The sequence below is a fragment of the Macaca thibetana genome, chromosome 11 (assembly GCF_024542745.1).
Source record: "Macaca thibetana thibetana isolate TM-01 chromosome 11, ASM2454274v1, whole genome shotgun sequence".
In the NCBI taxonomy this organism is placed as follows: domain Eukaryota; kingdom Metazoa; phylum Chordata; class Mammalia; order Primates; family Cercopithecidae; genus Macaca; species Macaca thibetana.
The window spans coordinates 66,454,469-66,478,177 of NC_065588.1; the positions used below are offsets into that span (position 1 = coordinate 66,454,469).

Here is a 23,709-nt window from a genome sequence, read left to right on the forward strand (position 1 = left end):
CTTCCTCTGTAATCAACTCCCTTCTTACCCATGAAATTCTGTGGTCAGTCGTAATTGTTCATTTACATATCCCGTGACTACTTTGCCGTTTTCTCATGTTGTTATACTTGCATGGCCAAAGCTACAGTACTGGTTGTTTCTGCCTATTTCATTCCTGACCTGTGCTACTGAGCCCTGCTAGAGAAAAACACATGGTATCACTGCCTGGGCTTCCTTTATTTTCGTACCCAGGAACCTCAAAAGTAGGCTCTTAATTCTACCAGGGATAATTATACCTTGCATGCTTAGTCCATTTACTCTTTTCTCTCTTACGCAATTACATACACTTCTGCACACCCCTAATACCTTTTCTCCTTGTTCTTACTATCAAATGATGACCTTGCTTTTTACTTTTACTGTCCTAAGAAAGTTGGAAGCAATTAGAAGAGCACATTTAGCACAATCTAGCCACCAAATCTGACTACCTACAGCCATCTACATCTACGTTATTCTTGTCTTCCACCCTATTACTGCAATTGACCCATGCGTTCTACTTAACAACAGATTTTCACACTTTGTTGGGTCATTTTCATCAACATAGAAATACATTGTTACTTCTCTCATCTTAAAATCTTCCTTTGATCCAATCTCCTCTGTAAGTTACTTTCCCATTTCTTTATTTCCCTTTGAAGCAAAACTTTTCAAAGAATCATCTCAATTCCTCCAACTTGGTCTTCTCCATTCTCTGGTAAGCCCATTTCAGTCAGGATTTTGTCCCTGCCACTTCACTAAAGCTGCTTTTATTCAGGTCACCAAATGACCTCTATGTTATTAAATTCAGTGATCACTTGGAGGAACTCTTTCTCCTTAATACACATTCTCATCCTTGAATTTGAGAGCACCATTTTTTACATCATCCTCACTGGTTGGTCTTTTTCAATTTCCTTTGCTGGTACCTCCTCGTTTTCTTCTTGACCTCTTTGTGTCATTCCTCTTCTCTGCATTTATATCCTTGATGGTCTTTTCTAGTCTTATTGTTTTAAATACCATATATATTAAGGAATCCCAAACATATGTTTCCATTCCATACTTCTGAGTGTGAGATTTCTACATTCAATTGCTAATTAAATATTTCTTGAATTATCACCCCCCAACTTACTCTGTCTACAGCCTTTCCAATCTCAGTCAGTGGTAACTCTGTACTTCCAGAAGCTTGACATTATTCTTAACTCCTCTTTCTTTTATACCCCATAATCAGGCTTTTGCCAAAATATATACAGAATCTGACCAAAGTTCACTACTTTTTAACTGCTACCACCCTTGTTTGAATCATTCTTTCTTGCCTGAATACTCCATTAGCCAGTCCCTGGGGGTCCCTGATTGTCCTTATCCCCCTTCTCATACAATCTCTTCATATAACAGCCAAGAGAGTCCTTTTTAAATAAATTACTCCTCTGCTCAACACCCAGAAAAAGTTTGTGGTTTCATTATGATTAAAAACCCCAAATCTTTTTTTTTTTTTTTTGAGACAGGGTCTTGCTCTTGTTGCCCAGGCTGGAGTGCAGTGATTCTATCTTGGCTTACTACAGCCTCTGCCTCCCAGGTCCAAGCGATTCTCCTGCCTCAGCCTCCTGAGTAGCTGGGATTACAGGCATGTGCCACCATGCCCAGTTAATTTCTGTATTTTTAGTAGAGACAGGGTTTCACCATGTTGGCTAGGCTGGTCTCAAATTCCTCACTTCAAGTGATCTGCCCACCTTGGCCTTCCAAAGTGTTGGAATTACAGGTGTGAGCCACTGCACCTGACCAGAAACCCCAAATCTTTACAGGCCTACAAGGTCTTACATGATTGTTGTTTGTCCCCTAACCCCACCTCAACAGCTTTTCCCTTTGTTCACTGTATTCCAGCTTCACTGGCCACCTTGTATCTCAGACATGTCAGTCATGTCCCTGCCTTAGTTGCTTTAGCAGTTCCCTCAGACTAGAAGAGTCTTCTGCCAGATAATTAATATGACTATCTCCCTCATAGCCTTCAAATCTTCAGATCTGACCACCTTAATGAAACCTAATTGACCACCCTATTTAATAATTATCTGTCCAGTCTCCCCTCCCAGTTCCCTCTAACATGGGCCGTTGTTTATTTATTCTGTTAATTGATTTTTGTTTGCCTCCCTCCAATCCACCATTCCTCAACCAGAAAGTAAGTTTCATGTTGTCAGTGATCTTGTTTTGTTCACTGACGTGTCATAAGCTCCTGGAACAGTGCCAGGCATATAATAGGCACTCAGTAAATATTTGATGAATTTAAACTTTTACAAATAGTTACTCATTTTTCTTCTTGCCACATAAATAAGTGGGAAAGTAATTTAAATTGGGAGCATGGTATCAAAGAATTTAAAGCATCTTGAGTTGAAGTCAAGTAAAAGTAGAAAATTTTTAATCATATGTTTTGTATATTGTGATATGTTGTGTTATTTATACTGTGTTGCAAGAATACTGAGGGAAGGAGTCTTATCATATTTTACACACACACATACACCTCCCTCCCCCCCCACACACGCATTCTTCGTCTGCTTCTGTATAAGTCAGTAAACCCAAGTAAGGGAATTAGAAGTAAAGATGGTCATTTTACATTTGGAGTCTTTGTTTTTCCTGAAATAAAATTAGAAATCTGTTTTTCTGCTTTGGATTTCAAAATGTTTTCTTTTCCTCCTTATTCAGAAATCTCTACCCCAAATTTGCATCACCCTGGGCATCTTCACCTTGTCGACCTCAAGACATAGGTAGGAGAATCTATTTGTGTTTAGGCCTTTTAAAAAGAAATTTACAACTGAGAATCAGTTAATAAGGCTTTTTTCATTTTATTATCCAGACTTCCATGTTCCATCTGAGTACTTAACGAACATTCACATTAGGGATAAGGTGAGTGTAGTTTATTATTCTACTCAGTCAGCACGAATTTATCTATTTTTCACATGTTTTTCAGTTCAGGCAGCATACTATTTTTGAAATAATTAGTAATGGTCTCAGGGATATGCTTTCATATGTCCATGTTAACTTGTTAAATGGTAAATGTTAGGACTGGTAAAAAATAAAAATTCTTATATTTAACAACAGGTTACAACCATAACCACAGTTGGTGGGAATAAACTAGATTGGAACATTTGATAAATTTCCTTCTGATCATCTTATTTTATGATCTTAGCAGTAAAAAGATTTTCTTTACAAGTATTACAGATAGTGTTTTTAATGAGATGATCTTTATCTTTAAAAACTATTTATGACCTTGACTTTTCTCTGTATTTTTTCATTTCCATTTTTTTAAATCACCTAAAATTCTAATTCTAAAGTAATTATTAACAACAAATTACAGCTTAATCTCTCTTTTTTCAATCTAAGAAAGAAAATGGTGGCACTTTTTGCTTTAGAACTGAGTGTTTCTATTACCAAAAAAATTCACAATGATATCTAAATTTTAGCCTTGGGAAACAACAATTTAGTGAAAAAATAATACATTTTTGTTATATATTTGTGTATAAATATGTATGTGTATGTATATATATATGACAGCATTCTGAGGGTGCCTTACAGTTCTGTGGTCAAGTGGATGTTGATGTTGTGGCCAGGCAAGTAAAAGGGATACCTTTCTCAATGTCTTTTAATACTTCAGTAGATGGAAGGCAAGAAGTATGAGATGGAGAGGTCTCCTATTTTCTATTTGTGGATTGTGTGATTTGCTCTCACCCCCACTATAGAGCTCTTTTGCTCCAGTTACCTAAGCGTTCCAGAACCTTTTCTTATTGCCAATTCGAGAAATACTAATTTAGGAGAATTTGTCACGTGGGGGCTGCTGCCTGAATAGGGATAGCATGAATGGAGAGAAAAATTACATTCAGATAATCTGTAATAGCCAAATAAGTATTTAGATATAGGATCAAATAACAAGGTAAAAATGTTGTTTTGGTACACTTTTAAGGTTTATTTAAATGTGAAAATTTCTTGGTAGGCGGTTATATTTCTACCTTGTGGAGAGAAATGTAAAGCAGTTATCTTTCAGGCATCTATTTAAACAAACTAAAAAGTCATTTCTTTCTGGGTTTTGTATTCATCATCTGTGATTTGCTGGAAGCATACAACTGACTTGTGAATCACTGTCAGATATAGATTCAGTTAACATTTTTTATAAGCCTTCTATATATTTGGTACTCTACAAGGTGCTTTCATATACCTTCACTCGTTTACTTTCTTAGTAACCCTCATAGGTGTCATTGTCCACATTTGACAAGTAAAGCTAAGAGATGTTAAATAACTAGGACACAGTCATATTAATGAATAATAAAACCAGGACTTGAATACAAGTCCTAGATCTCTGAGCACAATGCTATTGTTAGCATCATTTCCCCATTGGGTATTAAATCCTTGTAGTGGATCTTGCTTGGAAGTTTTTATTGAGCTTTTCTTCCAATCAGCATATCAAATAGATGTATCAGAAATAATTGTTTAAATGACTTGAGTCATTTAAATGAGGAAATTGCCTTTTAGAGTCATAACTACCTATCTGTGTAATCATGTAATAACAGTTATCAACTACAAAGTGGGGAGTTTCTGTTTATCTCTCCATTTTTACTTCAGTAATAGCAACTACATGTTAGGATTTGCAGATTTGTTTTATATTTCAGAATAAGTTATTTTTCTTTTTCAGCTGGCTGCGATAAAACTTGGCCGATATGGTGAAGACCTTCTCTTCTATCTCTATTACATGAATGGAGGAGACGTATTACAACTTTTAGCAGCAGTGGAGCTGTATGTTCAAAGTATTTTAATCACTTTTGTATTATAGTGGATCTTGACTATGCCGAAAACGTCTTTCTTTAAGTGATGATGGCTATCTTTAAATGGAACTATTTCTCCATCAAGAAATTTATTTTTACATTCATTAAAGTGAATTTAATTTAGATTAAAACCATATCTTACCATGGCTTCATAATCTATATACATAAAAAGAATTTCAAACTTAATGCTGAAGCTAGGTGCAGTGGCTCACACTTGTAATCCCAGCACTTTGGGAGGCTGAGGTGGACAGATCACTTGAGGCCAGAAGTTAGGGACAGCCTGGGCAGCATAGCAAGACCACATCTCTACAAAAAATAAAGAAAAATATTAGCGAGGTGTGGTGGCACACATCTATATAATCCTAGCTACTTGGGAGGCTACAACAGGAGGATTGCTTGAGCCCAGGAGTTTGAGGTTTCAGTGAGCTGTGATTGTGCCATTGCACTCTTTCTAGTGTGGCTGATGGTGCAAGACCCTGTCTCTAAAAATAATTAATAAATGCCAGATTTGTAAGAACATAGAATTGACATAACTCATGGGTTTGGTGAATCTAATTTTTGTAAACATGTGAGTTATACGATATGATTCAAGACTATAGTTTTTACTTCTTGTGGAACCATATGTATAAATAATTAGATATTGAATTTCATCATTTCATAAACATTATTACTTATAAGCAAGGCACTGCATATTTGTTGTATGTTTTGAAGTGCTGATTAAATAAAGTACACATTTTCATTATCAGCAGCCTATTGGCCAATATAAACAAATATTAATGTAAAGAAATTGGTTCATTGATAACTTTTTCCCTGAGCAGTTCTGTATTTACCTGATGCTCTAAAAATAAGTTTTCTGTCGTTACTCATACATATAGGTGGTAACACATTTTGTTATCAATAGACAATTCTGTTTATCATGTTTACTGTAAATTATTAGTAATTATTTATGACCTTATGATTGGGAGAACTTTTCTCAAATTTAAGTATTTCATAGCATTTCTAATAACATTTCTATAAATGGCTTTCGATCAAATAGTGTAAAGTATAAAATTCACTATGTTGATAATGAATTGTTTCATTTCACAACTGAGAGGTTTTTTCCTTTATGTTTTTCCTTCGTTTTTGTGAGAATAGAGATTATTACTTGTTCCTTTTCATTGTTCATGAGTAAATAAATACATTCAGGCACTCATTCATCTATCACTGGCAGTTCTGTTTTCATATTTATGTCTTAAAAACTACCTCATTATGTTGGTAGGAAAGCATTTCTTTACATGGAGGTTTATTTTGTGGGACATTACCTCCTTTGGATGCTACTTCCTCAGTTTACAAGTAGTGTAAATTCTCATTGACTCTTGTATGAATTGTAATGGATTTTCTCTTAGGTTTTGAGAATTTAGAATCTGAAATTTGAATTAAATATATTCAGTATAATTTTTCAAAATACTCTATTTTCAAGTTACTTAAAAAATTATGTGGAATTTACATAGTTAATTCAGATATACTTTGTATTTAGTTTCTTATCAAATAATGCGAATAGTTGGAGATACCTCAATTTCTTTTGAGTGTTAAGAAGAGCAAGAAAGGAGTGAAGTTTTGTAACATTGTGTCTTTATTTGGTCTGCCTATGCTTTTATCACATTGCTTATAAAACTTTTAAAATCCTTGTTTGTATAAAAAGTTTTAGTTAAATAAAGGTGTGTGTATTAATTAGTGTGCCTTCTGGACAAATTAAGAAATAATTTTTCTGTATTTCAATAGGGTTGTATTTAATAACATAATAAATGAGTAGGAAGCATTCATATTTATTTATTTTATGTGTAATTTTTTTTTTCCCCTGAGGAAAGCTTTACAGAATATAAACATGTTTGATGTAAGCCACAGGAAAAAGTTAATTATCTTTTCTTTTAAAAATTGAAGTTTTAACCGTGATTGGAGATACCACAAAGAAGAACGAGTATGGATTACCAGGGCACCAGGCATGGAGCCAACAATGAAAACCAATACCTATGAGAGGGGAACATATTACTTCTTTGACTGTCTTAACTGGAGGAAAGTAGCTAAGGTATATTTTTTTCCATGTGCAAATGTATAAATCTAAACTTGAAAAAAGAAGCATCCTCTTTTATCTGTTTGTAAGTACCAATACATCCAATTCCAATAATGTGCCACATATTTGCCAACTCTTTCGCTCCATCTCCTTGGCTTGACACTCTTAGAAGAGTGTCCCAAAACAGTTCATTTCACTGATAGTTCCATTATTGAATTTGGTAAGAGATTTTGTAATTTTGCACAAGCCTTGGTAACATTCGAAATATTTTTTGTATCTACTGCATTGTAAAATAAAGATACTCTGTTGCAACCCCAGTCATATATTTTTATATTTTTACAACTTTAAGCAAGGATGAGATTTTTCTAAAAGCAGTATATAAACAGGCTTTTTACACTTGGACTAATTGCAGGAAATACATCTGAATGTTTATTTGCGAGTAATTTTAGGAAAGAAAATTACAGGCTTAAAGTTAACCATGACTATTTCTGTGACTGTTTTGCTAAATATTGGGGAGAAATCAGCTATGGAGAAATGTTGATTATTTTATTTTGGTTTTGCAACTTTTCCTCACTTAAACACCTTTCTAACTGTCCCATGTGCAAAATTTTCATCAGTGTCAATTCATGTTTCATATTTGTGTTTATTTAGTACCTTGTGTTTATTTAGTCTGCCTAGTAGAGAATATAACCCACATTATCTGATTTCACAACTCCATGATTTTTCTGATACATTTTCCATCAATGATTCTTAGGACTATAAATTAAAGAGTTAAATTTGTTTGTTTTAAATAAATTTAAACAGAAGAAAAATGTTTCTGACAGTTCTTTGGACAATTTTTTAGTTGTCGATTTGTTTTTTTGTTTGTAGGTTTGAATCTGCTTTACTAAAATTATTATTAAAAAAGGTAAAACATTTTAAGAAGACAATGTAAGATGCTTACCAGAGATAATTTATCACAAAAATTTTTACATCCCAAGAGTTCATGTAAAACTCAAAAAAAGGCCAGGCGCGGTGGCTCACACCTGTAATCCCAGCACTTTGGGAGGCTGAGGCGGGTGGATCACGAGGTCAGGAGATCAAGACCATCCTGGCTAACATGGTGAAACCCCGTCTCTAGTGAAAATACAAAAAAAATCAGCTGGACATGGTGGAGGCTGCCTGTAGTCCCAGCTACTCAGGAGGCTGAGGCAGAAGAATGGTGTGAACCCGGGAGGTGGAGCTTGCAGTGAACCGAGTTCACACCACTGCCTGGGTGACAGAGTGAGACTCTGTCTCAAAAAAAAACAAATCAAAAAAAGAAATAAAAACAGATGTCCCCTAACAGACAACACCAAATAAGATCCACATAAGAAATTAAATCTTTCATTTTTTTTTCAGATGTGTCTCAGTAGTAAATGTCTTTACTTCTCAGACCAAGTCCACATACTGTATTTTATATTTGAATTATTCTAACAGTTCCAATTTATGTGAATATTGTGTTTTCAAAAAGCATATTTATGAGTTAACCTTTTAGTTAAATAATCACATTAATTAAAAATAGTGCCTGAGATATCATATATGTTACCTGCTTTTTAAGATATATAGTATATAGTAGAAAGCTATAGCCTTTATATCATGGATTTGAATTTAACTCCTGTTGCTGTTATTTATGCTTTGACCTTCTACAATTTTCTTTTTCATGCCTGTTTCCTCTTTTGTAAAATTGAGGTGAGATTTTGCTCTAAGTTTTTATGAAGATTAAATGAAATTTCATATATATTTATATACACACACACATACTGAGTACAGTGCTTGGCACATGTTGGGTATCTGATACATCTTGGTAGTTGTAGAAGTTTACTGCTATTGTTTTTATCATCGTGATTGTAGCTACTGTTCTTGCAAGGATGAAAAAATTAGAGCTGATTGTTAATTAGGTTAAGTCATTGGTTCTCAGACTATAGCTTGTTTCAGAATTACCTGGAAAACTTGTTAAAATACAAATTTCTGGACCATACCTCCATCGTTTATGATTTAGTGAGTCTGTGGGTGAGGCCTGAGAAATGCATTTCTAACAAGCTCCTAAGTGACACCAGTGATGACATGCTGGTCCTGGTCCAGAACTATATTTAAAGAACCTGTGGATTAGGTGATGCTACAGGAGTCAAAAACATCTTTGGAAGAAGAAAAAAAATTTATTAGGAAATAACTGAAGTTTTCTCCATTCAATTGGAACATTTTTGCTCAATATTATTGTAAATTATTCCAAACTTACATATGTAAAAAGGGGTGGATATTTGCAGTAAACAGCTACCTAATTTTAGTTAAATTTTAGTTAGATATATGTGTGAGGAAATCAACTTGTGAGAAAGTCAGCTTTCCAGAATTAAGTTCTCATAAAGTTAAATATTTAGAAAACAATGTTAACATTAATGTAGGACCCCTTTAATTTCCCGCAAAAGCAATTCCTCAATCAGGTTAATGTCATTTTAAAGAAAATTATATCTATCTAAATGGATTTACATATTTTATATACATTATATATAAAACATAATTTAGCTCAGTTTTATCTATCTCATGTACAATTAAGCTTTTGTCTTTTTAAATGTTTTAACTGTGAAAAATGTGAGAAATAATATCATCAAGTTACTCCCTCAGAAATCTCTTTCAAGGTAATAGTTTGTTGGTCCCTTGCACGACACGCTTTAAAATTATTTTCATAGTAATGAAAACAGGCAGAATTGTTGGTACTAAGATATTAATAAGCAGCTCACTCTTGGTTATATTAAAATACAAATTCATGCACTTAAAATTTTGAAGTTACATTATATTCACAGAATAGATTTTTCAAAAATTTTTTTAAAGGATGTGTTCAGTGCTTTCCCAGAATATTGATTAGGAATTAAGAAATCTGGGACCTGTTCATGAGTATATTTATTAACAGCCTTCATCAGATTATAGAAAATCCATTAATATGTCATGTCCAAATTAACTTGAGTCCCCATCTGTAAAGTGGGTGTGCCTTACTATTCACAGTTAAAGAATGTATATTAAATAACCTCAATTCATTGTAAGAAGCCTACAGTATGAATTAATATTTTAATAATAGCTGATATGGTGTTCTTGAAAGGTACTGAACTGCTCTACACCATAATCCTGGAGTCTGTTCATAATACTTTATGTCCATTCATAATATTTTGTATGAGCATTTTCCCCAAATCACTTACTATTTTCAGATAATTGTAATATTTATTAAGGGAATAGATAATCTAAACCAGAAGTATTTCTTATCCTCTAAAAATTTTGTGACCCTGAGTTCTAGAATCCAATCCATTATTTATTTACAGAATTTCCTGTAAATCAATAATATATACATTAAAATGTTGATATTGGGTGGGCATGGTGGCTCATGCCTGTAATGCCAGCACTTTGGGAGAATGAGGCAGGACCATCACTTGAGGCCGGGAGTTCACGATCAGACTGGGCAACATAGCAAGACTCTGTCTCTACAAAAAAGAGAGAGAGAGAGAGAAACATAGCCAGGTGTGGTAGTGTGCTCCTATAGTCCTAGCTACTTGGGAGGCTGAGGTGGGAGGATTGCTTGAGCCCAGGAGCTCAAGGTTGCAGTGAGCTGTGATTGCATCACTATACTCCAGCCTAGGTGACAGAGCCAGATCCTATCTCTTTTTTTTTTTTTAATTTAACATTGTATTTTGCTTATTCTTTCCTTTTAGATACTCATAACTTTTTAGCAGGCCATGTTCTCCTGTGTCATTTTGCTGGAATTACTTACATTTCACTAATTTTAAATTTGCAGTAATTCAGATAGTATATATAATCTTCATGCATAATTTTTTTAAAATAATTTCTTCTACAGTGAATTTTTAGGTGATAGAGGCTGCCTTATTATTAGTAGCTTTCTCAAAGACTTAAAATTTAAGAATTCTTTTGGCCTAATTTGACCTCGTAGATCTATCGGAATTTCTAACAATTAAGATTTTTTATGTCAGTCTGATATAAATGTGATTTTTCATTAATTTCACTGTTACATATTAGTACGTCCTTATACTTTAGTAATACATACTTTTCTTCAAAGATTATTTCTAATAACTGTATTTAAGATAGTATGCTACTTCGTAAAATTTAAGTTAATGTGGATTTATTATACAGGTTTAGCATTCTGATTCAAAAATCTAAAACCTGAATACTCCAAAATCTGTAACTTCTGAACACTAACATGGTGTCACAAGTGGAAAATTCCATACCCTACACCTTTGCTTTCTGATGGTTCAGTGTACAGTGTAAACAAACCTCATTTTATGCACAAAATATTAGTAACATTGTATAAAATTGCCCTCAGGCTATGTGAATAAAGTATATATAAAACAAATTAATTTCATGTTTAGACTTGGGTCCCATCCCCAAGATATCTCATTTTATATGTATAAATATTCCAAAATTCCAAACAGTTCTGTTCCCAGAATAAGCAAAATCTCAGATAAGAGATACTCAACATGTAGGTAAGAGAAAGCTAACATTTCATGAGAATTTGAGAAAACACTTCTGCGGTGTATGTTTCTCTACATAAGTAGATCAGTGATTACATTAATGTTTTTATAGTATTTGACTATATGAATCCATTGCATTCAGTTTTTCTTGAATTGAACAAGTAATGTTTGGAGAATACATAACCTAATTTTATTAATAGAAGAACTAAGGTATTAAAAAGTTGTCTAAAAAGTATTTGAAACTCTTTCTAGCCTTTGCAATCATTGTATTATAATCTAGAAATCCTTTTTTTCCACTAAAAGCAAATAGATAATAGACCCTCTAATGTATCATTCGATAATATTAGAAAAATTCAATGTTTTGTTTCTAAAACAAAGAAAGCTTGTGTTTATTAATTCATCATATGTTAATTACACACCTGCTATGGGCTTGGCACTATTCCAAGTTGTAGGTAGTAGTATACAAAGTAGAGATAGACACTTGATCCTACAGAATGTAGGAGGATGTGCATGTGTGTAGTGTGTGTGTGTGTGTGTGTATAACATAAACATGTAAATGACGTTACCAGTAATCAAGTTAAAGTAACTTTTATGTATTTCAAGAAGAATAAAAATACGTGGAAAACAAGATTTTAAAATTTGGAAGGCAAAATTTGACCTATATAATTTCTAAATCTCTGATACACTAGAGTCTTTGAAGATTTTTTAAAATTATATCAAAATTATTTATGCTCCTTATGTTTAAACTATATTTTTCTAGGGGAAAATGTACATTGATAAAGTTAATCTAGTTTGAATTCCTAGTAATACATTGTAGTTCACCAATGTGAAAAATTTTGGTTAACTTATTCAGTGTAACTTACCACATTGTGGAAGTTACAATTAGACTTTTTTTCCCTGTAACTGCACATTTTGAAAACAAAAATGCCAATTTTAATTTCAGAAGAATAATAAGAATAAATTTTCTTCTTCACGAATTCAGATACTCAACTTGAACCAAGCAATAAGATTATTTTAATTCCTAGCTAGGGCTGGGAGAGGGAGAGTAGTAGCTACACAGTGCATTAGGGCAGGATGTCGTGGTTGTGGTGGTGATTCTGGTGTTTGCTAATTTTTACTGATAAGCAGATAACCTCTGTGCCTTAATTACTGTACCAGTCACATGAAGTCAATCTTTTCAGGCTAAAGTCACCAAGGTGTACCTTCTTTATAAACTTCTGTCAGGAGACTGAATTTTTTTTTTTTTTTCCTTTTTCTTCACCTTATACCAAGAGAGAAGGGGACTGAATTTTTCCAGCATTTCTGGATTGCTGTGTAATGAAGTAAATGAATATGTTTTGGATCTTGGACTGAAACTATTAAAAACGATGTGTTACACTACAAAAGACACAGGCTTTTTGTCACATGGGTCTGGATCCTAATGCTATGTGTGTCACTTACTGTATGACTTGGCCAAGTTACTTGTAAGCCTCATTTTCTTCAGGCACAAAATGAAAATAATGATATCTGCTTTACAGAATTATTATAAAGATTAGAATAAAATTAGCTGTGTCTCTAATTTTAGCACATATTAGGCTTTCAATAAATTCTGCTGTTAGGTCTATAATATCTTTAAATTTATTTAAATGTAATGTAATATCTTTAAATTTTAAATACTTGGTGTTCCATCTTAAAATTTGATCATTATAGTCTAGGTTTTCATTTTAATTTAATAATGGAAATACTCATCATGGAATCAGTTTGAAACCAGACAGATAAGGTAAAATATGTTAACCCATGGTAGCTAATGTCACTTGTTGGCTTAATCTTTAATACATAATACATATTAAGCTTCATAATTCTTTAAGTTGAATTGTGCAGTAATTTGTGCTAATTCAGATTGTAGAATTGGTAAGAGGCTTTTAGAGCCTCTTGCTTTTTGGGGTTGCAGAGGTATTTTTTGTTGTTTGCATTTTTTTTCTAATATACATAGCTATTCTGCGTCTCTATCTTGATCTTGGGTGGGAAGTATGAAGAAATTAATTTCACCATTCTTAAATGTTAAAACTCATGAAGTTAATATAGTATTTTGAAAGTTCGATTAAAATGACCTGGTATCTAGTTAGTCTTCAAATGTTCCTACAGCAGAACCATTGTCTAGTTTTCGGTGGCAGTTGATTTATATTTGAGTCAGGGTTTTGGATTTGTGAAATGAAAATCTAGCGATGTGTGAGTTTTAAGTTCGTTGTTTTCCCCAGATTTTAATGAGGTTAGAATAATTTTATGTGTTTGCTTTTTTTTAAATTTAATTTATTTTATTTTATTTTTGAGATGGAGTCTCGCTCTATCATCTGGGCTGGAGTGCAGTGGCGCAATCTCAGCTCACTGCAACCTCCACCTCCCGGGTTCAAGCGATTATCCTGCCTCAGCCTTCTGAGTAGCTGGGACTACAGGCGTGCACCAGTACACCCAGCTAGTTTTTGTATTTTTAGTACAGACGGGGTTTCACCATGTTGATTGGCGAGGATGGTCTCGATCTCTTGACCTCGTGATCCGCCCGCCTCAGCCTCCCAGAGTGCTGGGATTACAAACGTGAGCCACCTCACCCGGCCCTGCTTATTTTTTAATATAAATATAATTAAGACAAATTGGAAAATTATTTCTAAACTTTTTTCATGGACAAAATAAATCGTTAAGTTTTTATACTTCATTGAAGGGGACGTTATTTTAAATATCCTGTAATTTCCAGTGATTTAGAGATATAGTAATTGCCCCCCTCTTTTTTTAAGTTAAAAACAATACACAACATTTCAGTGTCAAATGTTCCATTAGTAGTCTCTTGACTTACACACAGAGAGCCTGTCTGTATTTTTGTACTCATCGGTTGGAAACTACAGCACATTATTTTTCTTCAAGCTGTATTTTATGTACAGGAAAAAGAGTTGGTATATCTGTGTTGACGTTGATTCATATATATTGGGTATTTTATTTATGTGTATAGTAAATATATTTTGACAATAAGATGAAAAGGGGAAGATATCTAAATTCTTGAATTTGTTTTTATAGGAGTTCCATCTGGAATATGACAAATTAGAAGAACGGCCTCACCTGCCATCCACCTTCAACTACAACCCTGCTCAGCAAGCCTTCTAAAAAAAAAAGACTTCCCTTTTCTTGGGGTATGGCTGTCTCAGCACAATACTCAACATAACTGCAGAACTGATGTGGCTCAGGCACCCTGGTTTTAATTCCTGGAGGATCTGGCAATTGGCTTACGCAAAGGGTCACCATTTGAGGTCCTGCCTTACTAATTATGTGCTGCCCAACAACTAAATTTGTAATTTGTTTTTCTCTAGTTTGAGCAGGGTCTGAATTTTTTCATTTATTTCCTTTTTTTGCCAGCAGACAGACTTGAGTCTGTAAAGACAAGCAAATACACTGACAGAAGTTTACCATAGTTTCTAAAATGTAAAAAAGAAAACCCACAAAAGACTTAACAAAATTAGACCACAAATTTTGCATTGTTCATTGTAGCACTATTGGTAATAAAATAACAAATGTTTGTGCATTTTTATGTGAGGATCCTTCTCGTATTTCATTTGGAAAGATGAGCAAGGTCTGCTTCCTTCATTTTACTTCCCCTTCTGTTTTTGAAAGGCAGTTTCGCCAAGCTTAATGCAAGAATATCTGACTGTTTAGAAGAAAGATATTGCCACAATCTCTGGATGGTTTTCCAGGGTTGTGTTATTACTGAGCTTCATCTTTCCAGAATGAGCAAAACACTGTCCAGTCTTTGTTACGATTTTGTAATAAATGTGTACATTTTTTTTAAATTTTTGGACATCACATGAATAAAGGTATGTATGTACGAATGTGTATATATTATATATATGACATCTATTTTGGAAAATGTTTGCCCTGCTGTACCTCATTTTTACGAGGTGTGCATGGATGCAATATATGAAAATGGGACATTCTGGAACTGCTGGTCAGGGGACTTTGTCGCCCTGTGCACTAAAAGGGCCAGATTTTCAGCAGCCAAGGACATCCATACCCAAGTGAATGTGATGGGACTTAAAGAAGTGAACTGAGACAATTCACTCTGGCTGTTTGAACAGCAGCGTTTCATAGGAAGAGAAAAAAAGATCAATCTTGTATTTTCTGACCACATAAAGGCTTCTTCTCTTTGTAATAAAGTAGAAAAGCTCTCCTCACTGCAGTGTTGGCTTTGATTTGAAATTGCGAAATTATTTCTTGAACATGAAAAATAGAGGAAACAAACTGAAGTTTTACAGATATCAAACTGAATGGTGTGACTCAAATGTCTTTTTCAGCTTCAAACAAGTAATTTAATGGAAATGTAGTGAACCATTTCACTTGTAGGTTAAAAATGTAGACAGTATTAATAAGAGAAAACTATTTTTTTAAATGGATTGTGGCAGCATTAGAAATAAAACATTCTAAATACTCTTGGAACCCAACCAAAGTACTTCTGTGAAAAATTTATTAGAAATTTATTGATAGACCTTTAAATTTATCTCTAAGAAGTAATGTGCAAATTAAGGTAAGCCATAAGGTGGGAATGGGTAGACTTTACCTTCAGTTTGCTGGCCTAGATACCTCATATTTACAAGTTAATGGATTCTTTTCCCATCTATATACAAATACTGCATTTAAAAACTGAAGATTGAAGCTACCAAAAGCAGAACTAGAGAGTAGAAAAAAGGCAATGAGTTTTGATCCTTTAAATTTTCATTTTTAACCTATTTTTCTATGAAGAATAAAAGTCTGTTGGCATTAACCAAATCTTTAGAAAATGAAACATTTATAACATTGTTGTGTTTGTGTACCAGGAATATAAAGTGGCTTAAAATTTACCTTTTTCTATGCATTTTGAGATATGAGAAACATTTAAAAAAACAGGATTTTCTGTCTTTCAGAATTAAACCAAAGCATCTCCTCAGTAAGATAGCACTATGTAATTATCATTTTATCTATTGTACAGAAACCTTCACAGAACACCATACCTAATTTGACATAAACCAGAGTCAAAACATAGAAATGAGTCTAAAAAAAAAAAAAGAGTAGATTTTTTCCTAGTAATTCACTTTGTAAAATAAAATGTAACTTTTCCTACATAACCACAAAAAACAAGTAGGAAGAAAAATGTGGAAGGGGATCTTTATTCTGATGAATATAAACAACAATATAGATTGAAGTCTCAACTGAAGCGTGATCATGACTGGTACTGATGAATGACTCAGAAAAGTAAGATAGCTCATATCAAGTGGTTTGTTGTCTTGACTCTAATCTTTTTTCTCTTTTTTTGTTAACTGCCATATACAGAGTTTTAAATGCACACTTTTCCATTTTTCTGAGTTATTTTTATCCTGAATTACCAAAATGAAGAAACTCTTGCATGTTAGCCAACTTTTTTTAACTTGTTAATATCAGAAATTACCATGCTATGGACTTCAAAATACAAATTACTCTATTTGAAATATTTAAAATACTACTTTAAACTTTTTAAATATAACAGTTATAATACTCCTTGATTTTATAACTTGTGGTTATACATGTACTGACCCCAACTAATTATATTTCACATTTTCTTTCAAAGCTTTAATTCTGTTAATTTCCCCCTATATAATTAGTGAAATAGATGTGTACACTATGTTAAATAAATTTTTTAGATTAAACTATGATTGGCTTTCTGGGAATAAAAGGTATTTAATTGTAAAGGGAAATCCTTTATTTGGTTTCAAATATAATTCTTTAAGTGGTACTATAATTTATATGCTAAAGCTCTATTTTCAGAGACTTCACAAATAGTTTTCCTTAGATATAATACATATTAAGAACTGAAAGTTTATCTAAATTCTTAAAGTATATATAAAGCCAGCCACTTAACTAGTCTGTTTCTTTTTGACACTGAAATTGGGACAAAGCAGGTGCTTGATAAATAGTTGATCGAATGATAAAAGTTGATATTTCAATTTGAAAATAAAGTGTATAATTTAAAGCATTGGGCTTTGAGATAGTTTACTCAATTATCATTTGCTATAATTTCATTTTCACAAGAATCTTTTTAAGCATTTTCAATAACTTTTAAATCTTTCAAATTTTTCCAGTCTATAGCCTCTCTGGTTGATAAATCCTTTTCTATTCACAAGCCATAGATCTTCCACTTTGGTACATCCATTGCTCATAAAATACATGGCATTTAACTTAGATTTAATAGCTCAATTTTGCAAAAAGTTGCTGAAAACCTAAACGTGTGTGTGGAAACAGGATTGTATAATATGTTAACCATGGTTTGTCTATGTAGTTAATAAGATCTGGAAATATCTACTAGGTTCCATTAAGATAGTCTCTGGAGAATGAACTAAGCCAGACATTGAGATGCCTTTACTTTCTAAAAGTTGGATCCTAATGGCAGGTCACAAGGTTGTCTCCTTGCCACTGGCATTACCAGTGACTTTGATTATACCATGAATACGTGACAGATGTGGAAGATGAAGCAGATAAACACATTGAAGGTTAAAATTGGGACCTAAATCTAACCCAGAAGTTTGGTGTGTAGAGTTGAATCAAGATACATTCAATCAAGAAAATTACTTAGTTTTGCACTTTGGTTCTTAATAAAGGATGGTGGAATATATCATAATGATTTGAGTGGTTCATATATAGATCAATAAGAACTGTGATCCTGTTGCCAAAAATACTAATGTAATCTTAAGCTACATTAAGGAAAATATAGCACTCAGGAAAAGATAGGAAGCCCACTGTACCGGAAGTAATCACGCATCTGAAATGTCACGTTCTGTTTGAATGCCGTATTATAAGAGCTACCATGCCTGGGGAAGGAGAAGGGGAGGGAGAAGTAGCATGCCTTCTGGCTGCCCAGCAAATGCTGTGTGTTTTTATATACATTGTTGTATCTTGTTTGAAGAATAGCATCAAGAGGTGAAATTTAGTATTCCCATTTTAGAGTAGATTTTAAGTACACAAAACAACAAATAGGAATAAAATTTTGGAAACATGATATTTGTCTTCAGGTATCAAATTCAAGAGCTGTCAATGAAAGGCAGTTAAGCTCATTCTTGTGACTGGAAGAGAAGAAGGACAAATAATAGATTTCAGTGCAATATTAAAAAATAACTGAGTTAATTAAGATTTTCAAATCAGTTGTTTTGTAAAACATTAAATTTAACCTCATAGAACATAACCTAGGAGAGACAAGCTGGACAGTGTTCTGTGCATAAGGTAAGGAGTTGAATGTCTTAATGTTCCGGTGGCTCATGGAAAAAGTGTTAAAGTAAGTGAGATAATTACTGTATTTCAGAAATCTAATTGCCATCAATTGTAAGGTACACCATTTTATGTACCACTAAGAAAAAAAAAGCTCCAACTATGACAAGCCACCAATTACAAAGTGTTTCTATTATGTGAGGAAAGAACATGCACCTTAGAATTGGTGAGATGTAGGGCTTGGAGAAGAGACAACTAAAAAAAGGGGAGGCATGACAGTTGTCATCGAACACAGGAAGAACTGGAACACAGCAAGTCTCAAACCAATAGGGAGAAGTTGAATGAAACAGACTTTTTCAATATTAAGGTGCCACACAGTACTAGCTGCTTCATGAAGTAAAGGTTCAGTCAATGTGCAAACAGAAACTGAATGACTCAATTGACAGGACTGCCTTTTTAAATAAAAAGTCGAATGTGATTACTTGCAGGCCTCTCTTCAGCTCTTTAAGGGGCTGATACCCTTTTCTTGATTTGAAGTTGGAGACTATGATGTCATCAGGGCTAAAAGGTATATAATTAAAGCATTGACCTTTAAGTACATAAGAATATGCTGTTCTGTGAATCATGGATAAGGTATACTTAAAATCACTGCTGTATCTTTGGAAAGAAATTTAAATCAAAAAAATTACAAAAGGCAACTTTAATCGAACTTACCTGTAGAGTTGCTTTCTTTTGATGTTAGGAATAGGAATGTGAAACATTAAAAAAGCACAACAAATAGTAATCATATATATGTGTGTGTATTCACCAGATTTATTTATGTGTATATTTTAGTCCTACATTTGAAAGAGGAAAAACAGTTTTTAAGTTTTGTCGTAAATGTTTAGTCTGAAATTGTACGTACGTTGCATTAGTGTGCAATCTCCTGTGTACAAGTACTAAGTAGAATAAAATCTTAAATTTCTGATGAAATCCCACAAAATCTTGTAATCCCTGTGTATCAGGGGCATTCATTTACTTTTTCCTATAACATCCAGTGTTCTAGGGCAGAAACCATGTTACTACAATAGTATTTGTTAGCAAAACAAGAGGAAAGTTGAATCCATACATAAATACAAAACAGCAAAAGTGCTTTTATCTCAGTTATTTCCTGGGAATATTTCTGCTGATCTTAAGATTTCCTCTTCAGTTTGTATGTATAAAAACTGGTAATGGGAATTACATGCATTATCAGTTACATGTGCATTAATTGAAGGTTTTTTAAATACAGTTAAACAGTTGTATAAACACTGTGACAAGATATTAGTGACATGTCTCTTTATCATAAGAACTCAAGATTTTTAAGGCTTTTTAAAAAGCTAGTCATTTCCATGTTTATTATACAGTTTTCCCTCAATTATTTAAATGACTTCTTGAAAGTGTCAAAATTCACAAGGTCATAATTGTCATAATTCCCTATCTTGAAAATCCAGATTATTGCATAGTCAAATAGCATATGATAACCAGTTGACATGGGCTAAAATACTTCAGTTAAATTATCTTCTACATAGCAAAGCCAATTTTTCATTCTTTTTGAGATTTATCTTACTTTTCATTTCTAGGCCTGAAAGCCATACCATACCACAAAAATGTTTTGACATTTTTCTTAGAGAAGATGAAATAAAACTGGCTTTATACCAAAAGTGTTAGTTCTTTTAGACAATAATTGGGGGCATTAGCTGAGGAAAACAAATCTTTACTATCAATCCGAGCTGGTCTCTAATTTGTATGTGTTTCCTGAAATGTAATGTTTTTGTGATTTGCATTTATTTTTGGCCTAAGTGACATTTTGACCACATAATTTACTTTTAAAATTTACAATAAATGCTTTTTTCTTCCAGACCAAACTATTTCCTAGTGCATAATGAAGATAATTTTGATGATAATACATGAGTTCTTCAAACATTTTGGAAGAAATGCTTCAAATTTCAAGGGTGGTATGATGTCCACAAATCGCTGAGTCGGCTTGATTCTTTTTAGAATCAGGTCTCTTGATATTTATAATGAGAAAACTATTTTAAATTAAACATTTATTCTTCAAAATTATACATCTGAATGAGAAAACATTACATGAGGGAATGATATAAATAGTTTCATCTTCTTATGTATAAAAATAAAGATTTGGGGCAGCCAGAATGTTTCAAAGCTACCTTTAAATCTGTTACATACTGAACATTTATTTTAAGATGGAGTTTTAATTACCATATGTAACAGTGCATGAAAAATGGGCTGTCTTTGAGTTGTTAAATATTTCCCCTTTTAAGAGAAAGATATATTTGTTTATTTTTAATGTTTTAATTTATTGTCTTCAAGTGGTTAATATTCTTCAAATATAACATGCTCTCCATTGCATGAGTTATATCTCAGTTTTAAAAAATGCAAGTCATGTTACTCCTCTGCTCAAAAAGTTATTTCCAGATTTCCCTTTTTTATCTAAAGTTTTGTGTAATTTTTTTCAGTTCAATCTAAATGATTTAATATAGGTCTAAAATTTGAATATTAGTTGACTTGTATATCACTTATGAATCTAAATTCTCTCTACATTTGCAATGACACTGTAATTGAACAACAAAATCCGTTATCCTAGGAGTGTTTGTAAATTGGATATCATGGAAAAGCAAAGTTCAGACTTTCAAATGTTAAAGTGGGGCATCCTTTCCAACTTTGACTTACCATTCTTAGCATTTTGGACTAAGGGTAAAACCTTAGTTTCCTAAATCATATCCAAAGAGAATCTGAAGAAACTGGAAGATGCGCATAACAAAAGGCTTAGGAGGGACAAATGGCTGTGTTCTCATATCTGAGGTAGAGTCATTTGTAAGGCTTTATTCTTTTTGTTTGTTTTTTGCGTTTTTTGAGACGGAGTCTCGCTGTGTTGCCCAGGCTGGAATGCAGTGGCGCAATCTCGGCTCACTGCAAGCTCTGCCTCCCGGGTTCACACCATTCTCCTGCCTCTTGTAAGGCTTTATTCTTAAAAATATGTTTATCCTACATAATGCCAGAGGTCAGAATAAGGACCATTGCATGGCTGTTATGGCAAGGCAAATTTCCATCTACAGTAATAAAGTACCACTTTATAATTTTTCAGAAGCTCCAGAAATCATTAGGAGTGAATGATCTTTCCATCACTGGAAGTGTCCAAGCAAAGGCAAAAAAAAAAAAAAGCTATTATTAGAAGTATTCGATGCTTTTCAATCTGCAGAGGATAGGATTTCCATCTGCCTTATAACTATTGCACATCTAATTATTCCGTGTATTTACTTCTACCTTGAATTTACCTTGAATTTTTAGCAAGCCACTAGAAACCTAACTTAATCTCTCTGTTCCACATAAAACAGTACTACTACTATTTGCTACGGATCTGAAGAGGCTATTTTCAACACAAATGTGATTCGGAGTAAAATTAAGCAGGGGGACCAGATTAAATTATTAATTCCTTCAGCCTCTACTCACTGTCCCCTTCATAATCAGGTTTCACAGGAGAGATTTTGATTAAGCCTAGCTACTTAAATGTAAGTATAGAAACACATTTTAAATCCATTTGTAAATGCTTTTATATTATCTACACTTCATTTTTGTTAAATAACAAAAGTGGCATAGTATAGTAGAAAAATTATTTTAAGTAATTTATTATCTTTGGTTAATATTTCTTAAACATAAGATACTACATAAAATGCAAATATAAAATCCCCTGGCCCTGTCACAATATGTGTGCAGCCTTGCAAAAATTACCTGATCTCTGAATGTTTTTCCCTCTTCTCGTGGGAGGGTTAAATTAGGGCATTTGTAAATAACCTAGCTTATATTAGGTGTTACATCGACGTAGGTCCATTTCTTGAAAGACAAACACTCTTCCTATTAGCCGTCATGCTAGGACATGCTCTCCATGTTTTGGGATTCTGTTAAAGACCTTTTAACTTCACTAGATACTGTTATATAGCAATACCCTATTTTCTAAAGTGCATAGCAAAACAAAAATGGGGAATTAGATACTGGAATACTAAAACTGTCTTCTAGACCAACCGTTTTGTATGACAAGGAGGAAACTAATACTAAATTATTGTTATGGTTTAAAAGTGTCCCCCAAATTTAATGTGTTAGAACGTATTCCCCAAATTCATATTTTTGATGGTATTTGGTGATGGGGCCTTTGGGAGATAATTAGGATTAAATAAGGTCATCAGGGTGTGGAGCCTGATGGGTTATATGGACGGTGTTCTGAGTTAATAGGCACTTTTGCTCTCTTGCTATGCAACTGCTTTCTGCCATGTTATGGCACACAAGAACCTGACGAGATGCTACTGTCATGCTCTTGGACCTCCCAGCATCTAGAATTGTAAGAAATAAGTTTCTTTATAAATTACCCAGTCTCAGGTATTCAGTTATAGCAACAGAAAATAGACTAAGAGGATTATTTACCTTATGTCAAATTATTTACTATTAAAGCTAGGACAAAAACCTCTTGGCCTCTATGTTTCAAGTTCCAAAGCTGATTTCCCTTTTATTACATACCTGTGTATATCTCTCCCATAGAGATTTACTGCAGTTAACATGAAAGACTCAACAGTTGGTGAGATTTTAGGAACTCTAGACCACTACCAGTATGGTATGAAAAATTTGCTAATCCAGAATGTACATTTTAATGGGAAAAAATGTGAATTAGCTGTGTTTTGCTTTCCTCAATTGCAAACATAAAGGCTATACACAAACATAAATTTGAGCTTTTAAAAAATATTTTAAATAATTACTATTACAAGCAAAATGTAAAGTCTGGGAGCTTCTTCATTAATGTTGAACTAGGCAATGGTTAAAATCCCTTCCTGTTCTAATTTACTGTGATTAGAAATAGAAATGTAAGTAGTGTTCTTAGTAATAATTATATGCTTATTTTAATAGGTGAAGTTTATGGCCAGGAAAAAAACAATCAGAAAAAATAGTGACCACATAGGAAATGTATTTTGAATTTAAAATTCTGAGGCTAATAACAAATATTTAACACTCATAATGGAGCATGGCAAGAAAATTAATTTTTTGGTATTGGCAAGCTGGAACTCAATTTCCTATGACATTAACAAAATCTATAATTATA

The 23,709-nt window shown here is 33.2% G+C and overlaps 1 protein-coding gene across 4 annotated transcripts in view; it reads left to right on the forward strand.

The window, feature by feature from the left end:
- The window catches only part of CNOT2 (CCR4-NOT transcription complex subunit 2), a 108,834-nt gene extending 93,290 nt beyond the window's left edge, over positions 1-15,544 (forward strand). For all 4 annotated transcript variants that reach the window (XM_050746588.1, XM_050746584.1, XM_050746585.1 and 1 more), the window contains 5 exons: positions 2,701-2,762; positions 2,852-2,901; positions 4,682-4,782; positions 6,732-6,876; positions 14,397-15,544. In XM_050746588.1, the coding sequence (XP_050602545.1) occupies positions 2,701-2,762; positions 2,852-2,901; positions 4,682-4,782; positions 6,732-6,876; positions 14,397-14,483 (445 nt within the window). In that variant the 3' untranslated portion in view covers positions 14,484-15,544. The remainder of the gene's footprint in view (positions 1-2,700; positions 2,763-2,851; positions 2,902-4,681; positions 4,783-6,731; positions 6,877-14,396) is intronic.
- Positions 15,545-23,709: the final 8,165 nt, after the last annotated feature.